At 41.8% G+C, this 16,621-nt stretch overlaps 2 protein-coding genes across 2 annotated transcripts; one reads left to right on the top strand and one right to left on the bottom strand.

The window, feature by feature from the left end:
• Window positions 1-1,532: 1,532 nt before the first annotated feature.
• LOC139642730 (insulin-like) lies at window positions 1,533-2,598 on the top strand. The gene is made up of 2 exons (XM_071517698.1): window positions 1,533-1,722; window positions 2,453-2,598. The coding sequence occupies exons 1-2, from the start codon at window positions 1,533-1,535 to the stop codon at window positions 2,596-2,598; spliced, it is 336 nt and encodes a 111-aa protein (XP_071373799.1).
• Window positions 2,599-3,040: 442 nt separating this feature from the next.
• hmmr (hyaluronan-mediated motility receptor (RHAMM)) lies at window positions 3,041-14,150 on the bottom strand. Its single transcript, XM_071517685.1, has 22 exons — window positions 14,030-14,150; window positions 13,688-13,786; window positions 13,505-13,590; window positions 13,307-13,384; window positions 12,669-12,857; window positions 12,450-12,536; window positions 12,197-12,308; window positions 11,818-11,883; window positions 11,364-11,437; window positions 10,860-10,933; window positions 10,414-10,781; window positions 10,173-10,321; window positions 9,805-10,040; window positions 6,508-6,615; window positions 5,864-6,379; window positions 5,515-5,721; window positions 4,789-5,422; window positions 4,697-4,746; window positions 4,476-4,548; window positions 4,143-4,319; window positions 3,827-3,986; window positions 3,041-3,654 (listed from the first exon to the last, which is right to left on the bottom strand). Exons 1-22 carry the CDS (start codon window positions 14,073-14,075, stop codon window positions 3,638-3,640), a joined length of 3,606 nt encoding a protein of 1,201 aa, XP_071373786.1. The 5' UTR covers window positions 14,076-14,150; the 3' UTR covers window positions 3,041-3,637.
• Between the last annotated feature and the right edge of the window lie 2,471 nt (window positions 14,151-16,621).

A 16,621-nucleotide genomic window follows, 5' to 3' on the forward strand; every position in this document is an offset into this window, starting at 1 on the left:
GCTGCACTGTGAGGCCTCAAACACAGGTAAGCATGTTTCTCTGTATTCCCTACAAATTTCAACTTTTAAAATTCATGCGTATAATAACTACGATGAAAGTAAAGAGTAGAATTTGTAGGAACTGTAACTCAACTAATCTGCTGTGCCAAGGATAGCCTGGCATACAGCCAAGAGGGATAGAGAAGTGGCAGGCCAGATAGAATGCTCTGCCAATGTTGTAATGCCTGGCACAGGTGCATTGTTAAAGACACTGTTAAAGTGATTCATTTTCCATCCAATACTCTCCAGTGCACTTTAAGATGTCCACAAAAACTCTATTTAGTTTCTAAACTACTGATAAACATGTTTCTCACCTTGAAACGCAAGCTGAACTTCAAACTCAGAGAAAATTCACCCCAAATGGGAATAAAAAAGAAAAAATCCTGTGATCTTGGACGAGTCTGTCCCACTGTTGAGGGTGTCATTGAGACACAAACACTATAGCTGCTCCACTGACAGCAAACAGGGGACTGACCTTGAGGATACCTTGACAGTATCCAGGATGAGGATTTTAATGAGACATAGGCATCCTTTCTACTTCATATTGGATGGTGGTACAATGAAATAAAGCTCACCTTGGAGTAAAAGTTAAAAATATATATATACATATATATATAACAGTTTCCAGTTGATTTTTATTGGAACAGTGAAGTGATGACATCAAACAGAGGCTTGGATGTGGTTTCTAAAATGCTGTTCATGTCAACAAATATTCGTCCAACATCACAGGAATAAGATGAATAAGATACTGTTTTAGGGTGGATTTTCACATTAACATTATTTTCTGATCAGTTTAGGAATTTTTCAGGATGAAAGTTTTTCATTTTTCTTTGAAGTAACATCATTCCATCACACCATTGAGAAACACCTTGCAGAGCACCTAGGGTCATCAAGGCGCCATTTTGAACTCATCACACTTAACTTAATCTTTCACTTTGCCTGCTTAGGCTGCCTCTAAGTTGTAAGAGTTAAAGAGATTCGAGTCAGCTATCATCACATCACTTTTCGACAGACCTTATTTCACAGTGGCTTTTCATCCTGGCCTTTGATTTTCAATGAAAGACTGAATTATTCAGGTTTTTGCTCACTTCAAAGGCCTTATTTGGAGCTGTATGCCTCAACATTGTCTGTGTGTGCTATTATACTACCAAGGACTGGAGCTACATGTTGACTCTTGAGCGCCCCCATTTCATTTTTTTTTTTTTAACTCTATGACTATCGTAGAATTTCACAGGGACATTGCAAAATATCCATATCAAAATTCATTTAAGGGAACTGAATCTGTAATACCTAAGTGTCATTGACAAAGGTCCCATCTAATCTGAACATCATACAATCTTCTGGCTTTCTCAACTATGGTCTTTAGGTATTGGGTTTATAATAGGTAGGAACATCCATTTTCACTTGTCTCAGCGAATCAAAATTGTATCAGATGTATACTGGTTTATACATGTAATTTTCCTTGTGTGCTCTGTCTAACAGGTATCCCTCCTATGGCCTGGGTACCATGGTCTGTGTCTATGCTGTTGCTACTGGTGCTGTACTCTCCAGGGGTGGCCTCTGCCCCCACCCAGCACCTGTGTGGCTCCCACCTGGTGGATGCTCTATACTTCGTATGCGGGGATCGGGGCTTTTTCTACAGTCCAAACAGAACCCACAAGAGGGATCTGCAGCCCCTGCTCGGTAAGACCACATTAATACTGCAGCAGGGCAGCTATAGGCAAACTTCTACCGTAAAATAAGTTCTAATTGTCCCCTTGATAGTGGGAGTTCAGAAAGGAACAGCATGACATTGCCCCAAGACCCAAGTCTGGCTTTGTGTCTATGCACTTTCTACCCAGTGTGTTCAAATATCAGACTCAGTCTAATGAGAATGCCAATTTGGATGTTAGCTGGAGGAAAACTGTTTGGGGACAACATGCTGGAAAGTTTGCTGAACTTAAATCTATGCATTTGTCCAACCCTAATCATTAGTGTGCAAAGCTTCTCTCTAGGCTCTTTTGAAGTCCATCGTGTGGCTGTTCTTTTGGTCTCTTATTGAGACTGTTTCCAACATCTACTGTGTGACCAATCCGATTGTACAAATCTTGTGAAATCCCAAAATTCCTCATTATATTCTCCCCAAAACCACATTATTTGGATCTTATGCGCAAGTTAAAACCACCTCAAAGATTCTATTGATGTTTTGAAGTTAACTTTGGAGGTGTAAGCTATGATATGCCTCTGTTGGAGCTCTCTCATATCCTCTCTTGAAGTAGAGACTTTAACAAGACTAAATGGATTGGGGAGATCAGATTACCTAGCCATTAAGTCTCCATTAAACTGTGAACAGTCTAAATGGTAGTTTGAGGAACTGAAGGTGTGCATTGCAGCCGACTTACACAGGGCTATGGAAACTTTCTCCACTTCAAAGGGTTCCTGTCTAAAAGGGCCAGACAGGAGAAGCGGCTGTGGAGGGCTATGTCTGGCCATGATGAGCCCAAGGTGAAGAGAGGCATCGTGGAGCAGTGCTGCCATAAGCCATGCACCATTTACCACCTGGAGGGCTACTGCAACTGACTCACCACTCCACAGCAAGCACCACTCATAGCCTGTAAAAAGGTCTTCAAGTCAATTTCTGGCCGAATACTTCCTGGCTATGTCTTATCTAATTCTCACTAAAGGAAATAAAGCTGCTTGACCCATAACCCAAGATTGTCTGTGAGAAGATGTGAATTTGTGTTCTTTGTAGCTGGGATATAATGTGGATGTAACATTGGTTATAAATGGCCTTCGTTGTGCTCCAACCTCTGGCTGCAGTCCTAGAGTGCTCTCTACTGGCTGTGGACAGACATGGCCCAGAAGCACGGTACACTGAATAAGAGTAAAGATCCAAGCAACAGCTCAGTAAGCGTGCATACCCAGTAGCGACAATCATTATTAGAGAGACAAATACACTTAATTGGAATAAATAAATCTCAGTACTATGTTTGGTTTAAGAGGAGGATCCAAATATGTCTTTATTTACAAATAGCAGATTAAAAAAAATGTTAAAACAGGAATATAAGATTACTACCCCACATGAAATAGTTACAAGTTTACTACCCTCTCAAAGTACTAATAGGAAAATTTCTGGGATAAAAAGCCAACAAACATAAAATAATAAAATGCCTCTCACACTTTCATATTGACTATGCTGTTGTTTTCTGCCTTATGTGCAGTCAAGAATTGCATCTGTCTTATATTTGCTCATTATTCTGACACGTGCTGTTCCTGTACAAACATTCTACATTTCTTTTCTATTCCAAACAGATTACCACTATTGTAAACAGACTGCATGCAACAGACACTTTGATGACACAAACGGATCTAAAACATAGGCATGTAGCAACGGTAACCCTAAACCCTTTGAGTATTATGAAATTACTGAAAAAAATTAACATCCAAGTTACATGTGACCTTATTCAAATTAGGAGAAGAAAAAAAAAAATCACCCAAGTAACAGGCAGTCATTGCTTATATGGGTTAAGTAATTATTCAAAAGAACACCAAACCTTAGAAATCAGATTCGTCAGCACAGTACAGATTAATTGCAAATTCTTGTCCAGTAGAAGCGCCGCTAGACGTAATGATTTCCTGACAAATGAAACAAACTATTAGGTTTCCACACAATTATCCCAACAAATACAGCAAGAGGTGCAAATGTTGAATTTCTGTAGTCTGTTAAATTCTTAGTATTTCTATCTTACACAGAGCTTTCTCTGTGCAGGGCCAGTGTGATGCAGTGAGCGGTCAGTCGAGCACTCACCTTCTCTGAGAGCTGCAGTTGGCTGCCTGTTTTCTTTGCTGTCATGTTGGAAAGCTTTGCTGGGATCAAACCTGCGGTGGGGAGCTCCGGGGAGCTTCACCTTCAGCTGCTCCAGATCACTTTTTTGCCGACTCACCTGGGACCGAAGCTTAGACAGCTCCTACACACATGCACACAGCGAGGAAATGAGGAGAGAGAAAAAAAAAGCTAGTATATTGGACTGAAATATCTTAAGCTTGAGATAAAACAACTAATGGTCTTTCAAGAATATAAGACTGCTATCTAGTGTGTAGTTTGGAAAACAAACTACTTTCACCTGTTTGAGGGCAATGTTTTCATCTTTTAGCTTCACCACGTGTTTAATCTTCTGTTTCTGGTTCTGGTGGCCCAGCAGACGAGCGTAAGCGTCAGCCAACCTGTTCAGCTCCTCCTGGTTTGCCCCGTTCTCGTTGAGTAACGCATCTCGCTCCGCTGAAAACCCATTGAGCTGCTCCTGTAGCAACACACCAACATGAACATCTGAGTGGTGAGAACTCACCAGTTAATACACACTAGTGCAAAATCTTAGCTTGTTTGAGCTCAATATGATGATCTGGACTATTCTGAAATGTCATATTGTCAAATTTCAAGTGGTGTGGAAATGACTGACCTGGAAGGGTTTGACTTTAGCAAACAGCTCCTCATACAGTCTCTTCCAGCCTTCTGTCTCTGAACTTCGAGAGCTGAGAATACAGAAGGAAATCTTTAGTTCTATTAGGGAAAACTGAGAAACCAAACAAAAGAAATGTAAAAAAAAAAAAAAAATCCTTTCAAATACACTGAAAAATCATTTAAAAAAAAAAAAAGCCAACTTATGACCTTCTTGCTCACCTCTTCTCCTGTGCTTCAGCAAGTTGTCTTTGGAGTTCCCGTCTCTGCTCCTCCATCTCCCACTGCAAGGTAACCTTCTCCTGAGCCAACACCTCTACTTGCTCCTGTAGAACACGACTGTCTTGTCGTTGTTCGTCCGTCTCCCGCTGCAGAGACTGCCTCTCCTCCTCCACAAGCTCTACTTGGGTCCGGAGACTCAGACCCTCTTGTTCAATTTGGTCCAGGCGTGACTGAAGCTGTTGTCGGTCCTGCTCTGCCGTCTTCAGTTGATTTTGAAGAGCTAGCCTGTCTTGGTCTAGGAGTTCAATTTGAGAATGAAGGCTCCTCCTTTCCTCATCTACTCTCTCTAGCTGGGTCTGTAGTTTGAGCACCTCTGACCTGCCCTGTTGGGAGTCTTTCCTCTCGACCTCCATCACTCCCCTTGCTTCCTGGAGGGCTGTCTCCATCTTAACTTTCTCCTCCCTTTCTTGCTGGAGTTGTTCGAGTGTCTCTTCTTTTTCCTGTCTGGCCTTCTCTAGTAGTCTCTGGGCCTCTTCCTTCTCATGTTGGAGCTGAATAACGATCCGACCTCTCTGTTCCTCGAGCTGCCCAAGTGCCTCTTCTTTCTCCCTTGTCTGCAGCTGTACCTCCTGCTCTAGTTGGCTGATCAGGGTTGTATGGCTTGCCTCCATGGCCTTTATCTCCTCATCTTTTTGTGCGAGGTGGGTCTGCACTTTTGACAGCATTCTAGAGAGCCAAGGACAGAAGGAAAATGAAAAGTGGAAAGGTGGCACTTGTTCCAGCACAGACTCGAGTGTGAATGCGAGTGTGAAGCATACCGTGCATACTCCTCCCTGGCTTTCTCTTCAGCCTGCTGGGCGAGATGTCTCTGCTGCTGCTCCTCCAACGCCTCCCTCACACTCTTCATCTCCTCCTCTTTCTGTTGAGTTACTCTGTCCATCTCCTTCATCTGCTGGGTCACTCTCTCCACCTCCAACTCCAGTTCTCTCCCTCTCTCCTCTGCTCCCTTCAGAGAGAGTTTGGTGCTGAAAGGTCACAAATGTTTGGGGCTTACATATTGACATACTGTATATTCACACATATTTTAACACAGGGGATACAACAAGAAAAAATATTAATCAAACTGACATCACATTCCTCAAGAAATACTGATACTTGAGTGCTCACCTTTCCAGCTCTTGTTCAATTTGGTCCAGGCGTGACTGAAGCTGTTGTCGGTCCTGCTCTGCCGTCTTCAGTTGATTTTGAAGAGCTAGCCTGTCTTGGTCTAGGAGTTCAATTTGAGAATGAAGGCTCCTCCTTTCCTCATCTACTCTCTCTAGCTGGGTCTGTAGTTTGAGCACCTCTGACCTGCCCTGTTGGGAGTCTTTCCTCTCGACCTCCATCACTCCCCTTGCTTCCTGGAGGGCTGTCTCCATCTTAACTTTCTCCTCCCTTTCTTGCTGGAGTTGTTCGAGTGTCTCTTCTTTTTCCTGTCTGGCCTTCTCTAGTAGTCTCTGGGCCTCTTCCTTCTCATGTTGGAGCTGAATAACGATCCGACCTCTCTGTTCCTCGAGCTGCCCAAGTGCCTCTTCTTTCTGTTGAGTTACTCTGTCCATCTCCTTCATCTGCTGGGTCACTCTCTCCACCTCCAACTCCAGTTCTCTCCCTCTCTCCTCTGCTCCCTTCAGAGAGAGTTTGGTGCTGAAAGGTCACAAATGTTTGGGGCTTACATATTGACATACTGTATATTCACACATATTTTAACACAGGGGATACAACAAGAAAAAATATTAATCAAACTGACATCACATTCCTCAAGAAATGCTCACCTTTCCAGCTCTGTGACAATGTCTCCGATCTTGCTCAGAGAGTTTGTACGTTCCTCTAGGATTTTTCTCATGGCTGCCAGGTGCTTCTCTTCCACCGCTGCCACATTACTAAGAACGCAACCACACGGTTTTGATTGCCATTAAAATTAGTTGTCTTGACTTTTGGCCCCCTAAAACACAAGTAATCCTCCCTGTCCACAAAACTTCAATACCAATATCTATATCATGCATTATCTGTCACTCTAAATCTAGCTCAAGATTATCGTTTTGAGACACCAACACATGGCATTTTCATGAAATCTGGTGATTTTGTGAACGTGTTTTTTTTTTTTTTTTTTTTTTTAAAGGCGTTTCAAGGAACATTTTCAGATACACTAGAAGCCTTTGAATGTGACAAATTACTACAAAAGTCTACCATACATCTCAATAGGGGGGAAAAAAAGATACCAAACCACGATGAAGGCAAGGATGACAGAACATGCATGTCAAAAAAGTGGTATGGTCCTGTCAGTACTGAGATGAAAGATCACACATGCAACTCATGCAATACACTATTTCAATTTATTTCACTGAAATGTCCATAGACAGAAACATGTATATACTTAAGTATGTTAAACATGTTCCTGTCTATAAACATTTCACACTGATGAAGGTCCGACTAGACTGAAACATAAGTGAAATTAGGGTTTGTCAAAAAATTTGAAACGGACACAATACTCATTTGCAACAGTATCGATACCAGCAGTGCTTTCCCTTAATGAAAAATCATATCAGTACATATTATTTCTCTGCCTCAACTAGCCACACACACACACCCTGCACCACTGCCCCTCCTCTCAGTAGCAGTCAGCTCGGTTGTTGCCTCAGTCAGCAAACAATGCTACAGAGTGGTGCCGACAAAGGGGGGTAACACGTCAAACTTGGCGAGGCACCTTAAGGACCGATACGCCAGTCTATATAAAGAATTTCGAGAGGTTAGCGAAAGCTCCCGTTTCAACATCACTGAAGCATTAAACATTTATCATAAACGTTAACATACCCTGCACATCATCCATTTTAGTTTAGCTAGCAAACCAAACATTAGCTACAGAGCTAGCTAACATTATCAAGTAGGTTTGCCAGATGCCCGGTTTTCGACCGGACAGTCGAAAGTCAGATGCATTGTCCGGGCCCGGTCAGAAGGCTCGACCGGACATTGAAATGTCCCATTAAAATCATTCTGTCAATAATAATCCACTAACTCTAGCCCTGCTGATTTTTCCCTATCATTGATGGGTATCTGTTGCTTCAACAAGCTAAAAGTGTTCTGATAGGCTGATGACTAGAGCAGGGGTAATCTGCTGTGTAAGTGCAAAGTTTTGAATGAGTTTTATCGGGCCTACGTTATGGAGAAGCGTGCGTCTGTCTGTCTGTGTGTCCATCTGTCTCGGTTGCACCGGGATTTCCCCCTGCATTGTCGGTTATTAAAGGACTAGTTTGGGTCTCTGTGTCTGTGTTTTTTGCTTAGTTGCTTACAGTCTATGCTGCAGAGGCCAGGAGGCAATATGATGTTTCACATGCTTGTGCAGTATAAGCTCACTCCCCTCAATAAAAAAGCAAATCATGACGGCGATCGACATATGTCAATCAAAAATGTGTTGTTTGATCTCAGACAACTTTAAAATATTGTTTTCATGTCAAAATCTTAACATTTAACATGAAAATTGTTTATCTGTGATGGACTGGCCACCTGTCCACGGTGTTTTCCTCTCCTGACCATGAATAGGAGTAAGCGGGTAAAGATAATGAATAAATGAACGAATCAATGAATGAAGGTTGTATTTCAAGAGCAGTGTGCAGAATCCAAGGCTTAAAGACCTCCGGCCAGGTGCCCGATTTCCGGCATATGGACGTTTTAGATTCACAAACTATTTTCGACCCAAAAAAAAAAAAAACTCCACGTGGGTTTTTGTTTTTGATGGGTTTTATCCAATCATATTCAGTAAAGCAAAGCAATATTTTACATTTACCAATGGAATGCGAGCAAGTTTTTTTTTTTTTTTTATCCAATGAACAGCAAGCTACTTTCTATCACAATGTAGCACTGATTCCGTAGTGTAGCAAAGCTGAAATATGGAAACGAAGTTTATGAAAGCTGGTGAAGATACACGCGTCACTGAGACAGGAGTAAAAAACAAATGGTGATAGGCATGGATTGAATAAACGGGCGGAGACGAGAAACCGTGCGACAAATTAAGGGAACCGGGTGTTTGTTCTGCACTGTGTGCTCAACAAACAGAAAAAAAGTGCTCTTTCCACATGAGGTAAATCCCAGACACAACGCCGCTATGCGCGCACTCCGATATCTGACCACACCGGGAGCGACAGTTACAGCTGCCGCTCCAGCGGCAATGACAGACCGGAACGTGATCTGTCTTTCACAATTTACAATCGTCATTCAGCATAAAAATGTGGCATTGATTTGGCTGTTCTCTACAGAGCTCCCCAGGGGTCACCTGGTAAGATTAAAAATAATTGATGTGGAAATCCATACGCGCACCGATTGGTCAACCGCGCATGGCTCCATGCGCACGGAATAGTAAACCGTGCGCATGGATTAGTAAACCGTGCCCTCGAATTAGTAATCAGTGCGCACAGAGTCCTAAACCATGCCCGCGGATTAGTAGACCGTGCACACGGTTTTGTAATATGTATATTGATAACGTCAAACAGGGACACCACAGCGGCCCACAGAGTTGCATATACAATTTAATTAACATGCTTTTTCCACAAGCATGATTTATAGGGAGTAAATAGGTTTCATATCGTCACCAAAATACACATCAGATCATAAATTAGACCTACTGATGTGATTAATCAATGGTTATGATTCACATATGGTCTAGGTGCCTAATGGCTATTACAGCTCACTATATGTATGCCAAGCTGTGTGTAATGGCTCTGGCTCACTGTATATAGGCCTAAAAGTCCCTCTTTGATGTTATCAACGTAGATATTACAAATCTGTGCGCATGGTTTACTAATCCGTAAGAAAACTGTGCCCACTGATTTCCGCATCATTTTTTTTTTTGTACCAGGTGACCCCCTGGGGGGCTCCAGTTATCCTTATTGCACATCAGTCAGGAACATTTCAGGCTCAGAATGTTTTTTTGCTTTAAGCCCTGAGAATCTCTTTCATCTCAGTATTTCATTCTTCATTTTGACAAAGCCGTGCTGAAAAGTTGCGAGTTTTCCCTTTACTCTTCGTCCTTCCTGTCAACACTCCTCTTCACTGTATTTTTGTCTTTGGTTCCTCACCTGTCCAACAATGCCCTGGTGTCCATCAGTTGTCTCTCCAGCTCTTTGTTTTCCACCTGCAGCCTCTGGAGGGCCTCCTGGCTCTTCTCCACCACCTCCTGCCTATTTTGCTCCTGCTCCTCCATGACAGAGAGCTCTCCAAGCACCTCCTCCATCTCATCCTTTAGCTGCCTCAGCTGCTCCTCAGAGTCCTCCCTCCCCTGCTTCAGCAACACAGACAGGGAGTCTACAAGTGCCTGCAGAAATAGGGTGAGAGCATGATTACATATGTGGATTAAACAGAGCTACCGCTTATATGTCTGGCATTGCAATGACTCTTGGTGGACTTAAAATGAGTATGCTATGTATGACAAAACCGTGTGTGTAACCTTTTCTTTCTCCAGTTCTTCAGTAAGAGCAGCGTGTTCTTGCTGGAGCTGGAGCTGTTTCTTTTCCTCATCGCTCTTAACCTCCTTTAGGGAGTTCAGCTCTGCCTTCAACTCCTCCACTCTCCTCAACCCCTCCTCCTGAGTCTTGTCTAAAACCAAAACAGAAAAAATACACACTCTAAAATATTTTTTTCAATCCCAAGTAACATACTTGACAAACAGGACTCTTCACTGGACATACTTTTCTCTTCCTCAAAGAACAGACATCTCTCTGTAAGGTGTGCCACTCTCTCATTCAGCTCTTTCTCCGTCGTCTTCAGCACCTCCCTTAGCCTGGCCAGCTCTGCCTCCTGTTGACGCACTGTGGCCTGAGAGTCCTCAACTTCTTGGTTGGCCAGCTTCATTTGTGCCTCTATCTCGCTCAGTGCCTTTTGTGAAGTCTTCAGCTCTAGCTCTCCATTCTCCAATCTCTTCTCCATCTCGCATAAAGCATCCTGGGATGCCTGCAGCTCTTGTTGATATTTGTCTGACTCCTCCTCTTTTTGTCTCAGCACATCTTGGGTGGTTTGTAGCTGAGTAGTACGCTGCTCTAGTTCTGTCTCTAGTTGTCTGCAGAGAAGTGTCAAATCAGTGTCATATAGAACGGAGATTTAACTTGCTTGTAGAAGTCATTAGGCATTTGCTTACCCTAATTTTTCCTGCTGAGAATCTGCAGCAGTGTGCTCCAACTCTGTCTTCTCACGGAGCTTCAAGCGCAAATCCTACAACCAAACACATTTGTCAAGTATTCCTTTCACAAAGCACGATCCAAATCAAAAGATGTCAATTTCCATAACAAAGTCAAAATTAAAGGATAACACCAGTGTAAACAGCTTTTTCCTGTTGCCATTATTGCCCACCAATGTATTTGCCAGTCAGATGCTACTACTGTCTGTTATACAGCAGGTTTGCTTGACCTCCGGAAGTCAAAGGCTCCTCTTTTTTTTTTTGTAAATACATAAAAAGCAGCCCGCAGAAATATACTGCTGCCTTGACTAACAGAATACATCATGTTGAACAACACCTTCTCCTCCCCTCTGCAAAGAGAAGAAAAATATGTATACAGAAAAGGTAATGTGAAACTGAGTTTAGACTTTTGACATGTAAAAACTAAAATTACACCGGTGTTATCCTTTAAGGCCCTAGTTATACCTGGATCTGGTCATTGGCTGTGTCTAGGTAGTTCTGCAGAACTTTGATCTCCTCCCTCAGCTCATGAATCACAGCTGGAAAACAACACAGGATTATAGATAGAAATATATTAAAAGGAAAGCCACTAACACAAGCAGGCACAGTGTTTCCTGTAGATTTTTTTGTACTCGGGTAATTTTGGTTCCAAGACCCAAGTCCATTCCCAGGCTTATTCCAAGATCACTTCCAGTAGGTGTTGCAGTTTAAGAATGGCTCTTTTTTGTACATTATATCATACCATATGGACAATTGTGGTGTAATTGCAATTGTACTTTCTATTTGCTAATGACTAGGCTGAGCACTAAGGCTAGATGATGAATTTTCCGTGTATTTACATTTTTCTAGCAGTGGGGGATCAACACAGCTAATAAATAAACAAAAAAACAAAAAAAACACCAGCTTACTCAGAACTCACCATGCAACTTATCAGTCTCATTCTCCAGCTCTTCGTTCTGTGTTTTGGTCGCCTGTTGGAGATCCTCTATAAAAATTAAAATCACAGTTTAACCCTGATTATTTCATCCCTGCTGCTCACTTATTTTATCTACACCAGGGGTATTCAACCATGTCCCATGGGGGCAGAGTGTATGTAGGTTTTCATTCCAACCACAGACTGATGAGTTCATCCTCTCTGGTTGGTGTGCTAATCAGTGAAATCAACTGGTGTAGTGTTTGGTTGGAATGAAGACCTGCATACACTCGGCCCTCCATGGCACATGGTTGAATACCCCTGATCTACACAATGTGACACATTTATCTCATTGGTTACTGTCTCCACTAATATGAAGTCTTACCCAAGTCTTTGTTCCTGTCCTTTAGAGCTATGAGAGTAGCCCTGGCAGCTTGCAGGTCCGTTTCTAGCACCTTCAGTTGGCTTTCAGTGTTAATCTGCAGGACACTTAACTCCTGACAGACAGACAGACACCTTATATACAAGCATAATTCACTGTAGCTCAAAAATGTGATGGTATATCAAAAGTGTGATTAAAACCAATATAGGATTTGATTGTATTGCACTGTAAAGAGGTGAGTTTACATAAGTCATACCTTGTTTTTAATGTCCAAATTGTTCCTGGCCTCCATCAGTTCCATTGTGAGAGAGTTAATCCTCTTCTTTGTAGTGTCGGCAGAAACCTAAAAAAAAAAGGACTTACTCAGTCACAAGAAATAACCTACATTTTGATAGCCACATCTCATCCATGTGTAATGATGAGAGGATTTTGAAACATAGACAAGACTAAAGATGAGCATCAAAATCAATTAGACCTTGTTCTTTAGGAACTCATTGGCTTTCTTGAGCTCAGCAAGCTGTCTCTCCAGGGTGGCAACACTGGCAGAAAGGCCAGTCTTCTCCCTGACTACTGCCAGCAGCTTGGCCTCCACCTTCTTTAGCTCCTCCTCCAGGGCCAGCAAACGTCGGTCCTGCTCCCCTCGCTGCTGCACCAAGGACCGGATCTGGAAGGGAGGAAAGCTAAGGTTATAACTCACACACACATAGTGGGTGTGTTCAATATATCGCAATACAAAAATGTATCAATACGTATCGTGGGGCAGAAAAAATGAATCTTGATATTAGCTACATTTTATTGTAGTAGTCACAAATGAGATGGCTTGCCCATCACAATTTCACAAGCTAAAATTATATTATTTGCACTTTGTAATGACATTTTACAATTGTCCACAGTCCATCAAGCCAGTGGCATGGCTAGAAAGATTGGTAGCTCAGAAATAAAAATAATTCTGCCGTGAGACTCTTGTCATTGAACTTTTATTTATTACAGCGTATTGTGATTGTATTGAATAGTGAAGCCCATATAGTGTAGAGCATTGTATCGTGAGATGAGCATATCGTCCCATCCCTATTGATTTAACCAATAGGTGAATGCTTGATTAGTGAAGTATACCTCTTTCTCCAAGAGTATCTGCTGTTTCTTTTCCATGGTGATGCCACTCCTCTCTTTCTTTACACTTGATCCATCAACCTATGGGATAGCAAAATACAAAGAGGCACAGTTGTATGATAATAGTAAAGGAATAGTATGTCCTACAGATTGGTCATCTGAGTGAAGTTGATACATGTCAGGTAAATTATATTAACTTACAAGGCCGTCAACAGACAAAGTCCTGCGGACGGGTGACATTGGGACATTTTTGCAGGGCGATGGCGGAGGCAGTGGAGGCACAGCGGCTGGAGACGAGAAATTAAGCGGCACATATTTACTGTTTCTTATTCCACTTGTGATTTATTGCTGTGTTGTGCTGATCCAAGTTACACTTTAACCCACCTGCCTTGAGGGATCTGAACCGCTCAGACTTGTGGAAGGACGCAGCTCCCTTCAGTTCCTCCGGTTTTATCTCGTAGGACCCCGGTGCAGGGGCACAACCTTAGGTCAAAGGCACACCGTCAGCTAAATCAGGCTTAAGCATCGGTTATTATAACGTCAATTTTGTATTGTTTAAGTATCTGCGTTAACTGGCTTTGTTTACAGAGTCTCGGGTTGGATGAGCTAACTAGCTATAGCTAGCTTTGGCTAAACATGTAACGTTAGCTTAGCTAGTTAGCATTGGCTAGCTTGGGTAGATAACTTACAGATATGCTACTAACTTAGCTTGTTTACGTTACTTACCACTATGCTCGTTGAACCTTTTCAAAGGCGCTCTTGAAAAAGACATGTCTAATTAATTTTACTAGGCATACAACAACCACTGTAACAACTTGGCTCTGCAAATGTCATGCAGCTCCTCCTGACAGACAAAAACAAACGCTCCGCCGCTGAAATTTCAAAATAACGTCACATATACAGCTGGCCAATGAGCTTCTCGTTCTGGATGACGTCATCCCTCCTTTCCGTGTTGGAAAACTACGGAGCCCGGGAGTGGCCATTGGCAGAGAAAATAAGTTATACATCCATGATATGGAGTCCACGATTTCCTGTTACGTGCGCACGTTTTAGTCGATTCGTGCGCACGAGATACAATTCGTTCCCTCGATTTCGTTAAACTGTGCAGTTTAGGAAAAAATGCAACTTTAAAGGTACCTTTTAGGTATTGCAGATAGGCCTAGTAAGGATTTGGTATGTTAATAGCCATTGTCTGTTTACACTGAATAGGCATATCCCCCAAATCCACATGTGCACTGACTCTTTATAAGCTCGTGAAGAGCGCATGTATATATATCGAGAGCACGATATCCCTATTTCGACAGCACGTTTTGGCAATTTGTGCGCATGTAAAGAGGAAATCGAGGGAACGAATCCACGAATAAACCAAAACGAGGGACCATTTTAACCAGATCGAGGGAACGAATTCTAAAAAGAAAACGAGAGCTCGAATTGCATATCGTGCGCACATTACAGTAAATCGTGGTCACGACATAAATTATTTTTCTCCCGATGGCCACTCCCGGGCTCCGTACATAATGTCTATGCTCTCCAAATTCTGCGATGTTGAGGATGAATGTATGTGAAACTATTAGTGAGGGTGAAAACCTGTCATATTTTCTTTGAGTGTGAACTCATTGCCACTTGGGGTGCGGGGGACTATGCACCTTTTACTTTGAAATACATTGTAGCATATTATATTACAGTCTATGTTATTGCAGTAATGAAAAGAAATCAAGCGAAATGTGAATACATTTTATTATGATCCTAGAATCCCCAAATTCTTCACACATAAGCAGAAGTTTCTCAAGAAGATTCCAAAACTGTTTCCTATCAGATCTTGGATTTTTATTGCAATCATTAAGAATGTTTGAAAGTACAAAGAAATACAATGATGAACTGTTCCCTGCACAGTATTTCAATTAATTTCTTGCAATTGTATTTATATATAATATTTGCCATCTACTTAACTTTCATTTTTTTAAATTCTTGTTAGTCCTATATATTTTTTTCCTTCCTTTTTCATTTCTATTTCTTTTTTCTCTTCCACTTTGGTTGTATGCCCTTTCTTCATGTTGGAATTGTTCTCTCATAAAAAAAAGATACACATTTGTTATATACTGCTATGCTCTTATTTTTCTAAAAAAAAACAAAAAAACTGGGATGCTGCAATTTTTTGCTGTATTCATATGCTGTCATTAATGTCACAATACCTAGTTATACAAACATGAGCAACAGTGGAAAAAGTGGGAAACTCTGAATTGAGGTTGCCAAGATGTGACGTTTTGTGAGTACCATTCGGGCCTGACCCTCTCCTGACATGGCTATGAAGCATGCATCCCAAGTATTTGACTGAATCCTTTGCTGTTTTGCTGCAGATTTACCGACTTCCAAACCAGAGGACTTTTTCAAGTTCATCCTGGTGCCATACAGTACTGTTTCTGTTTTTTTTCTGACATGCAATGACAACTACCTAACATCCGATCTGATATTTAATAGATCTGCAATAAGTCAACTTTAGCCTAGCAGCCTTCAGATCGTTTATATTCAAGAGGAAAAATTGTGGACCCAATACATTCCCTTGTGGGACCCCACATTCTGAGTCCCCCTGATGTCTAATACTAGACATCAATAGATACTGGTTGACTGTATCAAAAGCTGGTGATGTCCTATAAGCTCCCAACATCACCAAAGCTGGTGATGTCCTATAAGCCCCCAACTACCTTCTTTATCATCTATCTATTGATCCCCAAGTCACTTTGAGATGTTTAATGTCTATATCTGTTGATCTCAAAGTTGCATGAGTGATGGCTTGTCGGACGCAGGACAGAGTTTTGTGTTGATTAGATGTCATTCATGCCCTGCCCATTTTCTAATTGGCTATTGTTTTTCATGTCTACATCTATTGATCCCAAAGTTGCACTGAAAAGAGTGATGGCTCCTCAGATTCAAAAGAGAGTTTCCTTTTTATTTTCTATTTCTATTGATCCAAAAGTCGCACATTGATATGAGTGATGGCTTGTCCGACACGGGAGTGAGTATCCTATTGACTGGTCATTTAAGCCCTGATTTCCTGTTTGGCTGTTTTTCTGTTAAATTTTATTCATCCCAAAATCCCACTGAAATGTGTAACAGCTCATTGAACTCAGGAGAGAGATCCTGTCCATTGGTGTTTGCATTTAAGCCCCTCCCCTTTCCTCATAGATGTAGGCCTAGGTTAAATGATGTGTTTATAGGCCCTACTAGTTGCCTATCAATGCAGTTTGGTATCTCTCACAATTTTTTATCACATTTTTTTTTATCCGAAGGAGCTACATAAATTTTTTCTGCACATATTGG

The sequence above is a fragment of the Centroberyx affinis genome, unplaced genomic scaffold (genome assembly GCF_046629955.1).
Source record: "Centroberyx affinis isolate AG114_WGS23_722 - 3 ecotype Tasmania unplaced genomic scaffold, CSIRO-AGI_Caff_v1 ptg000514l_1, whole genome shotgun sequence".
Classification (NCBI taxonomy): Eukaryota; Metazoa; Chordata; class Actinopteri; order Beryciformes; family Berycidae; genus Centroberyx; species Centroberyx affinis.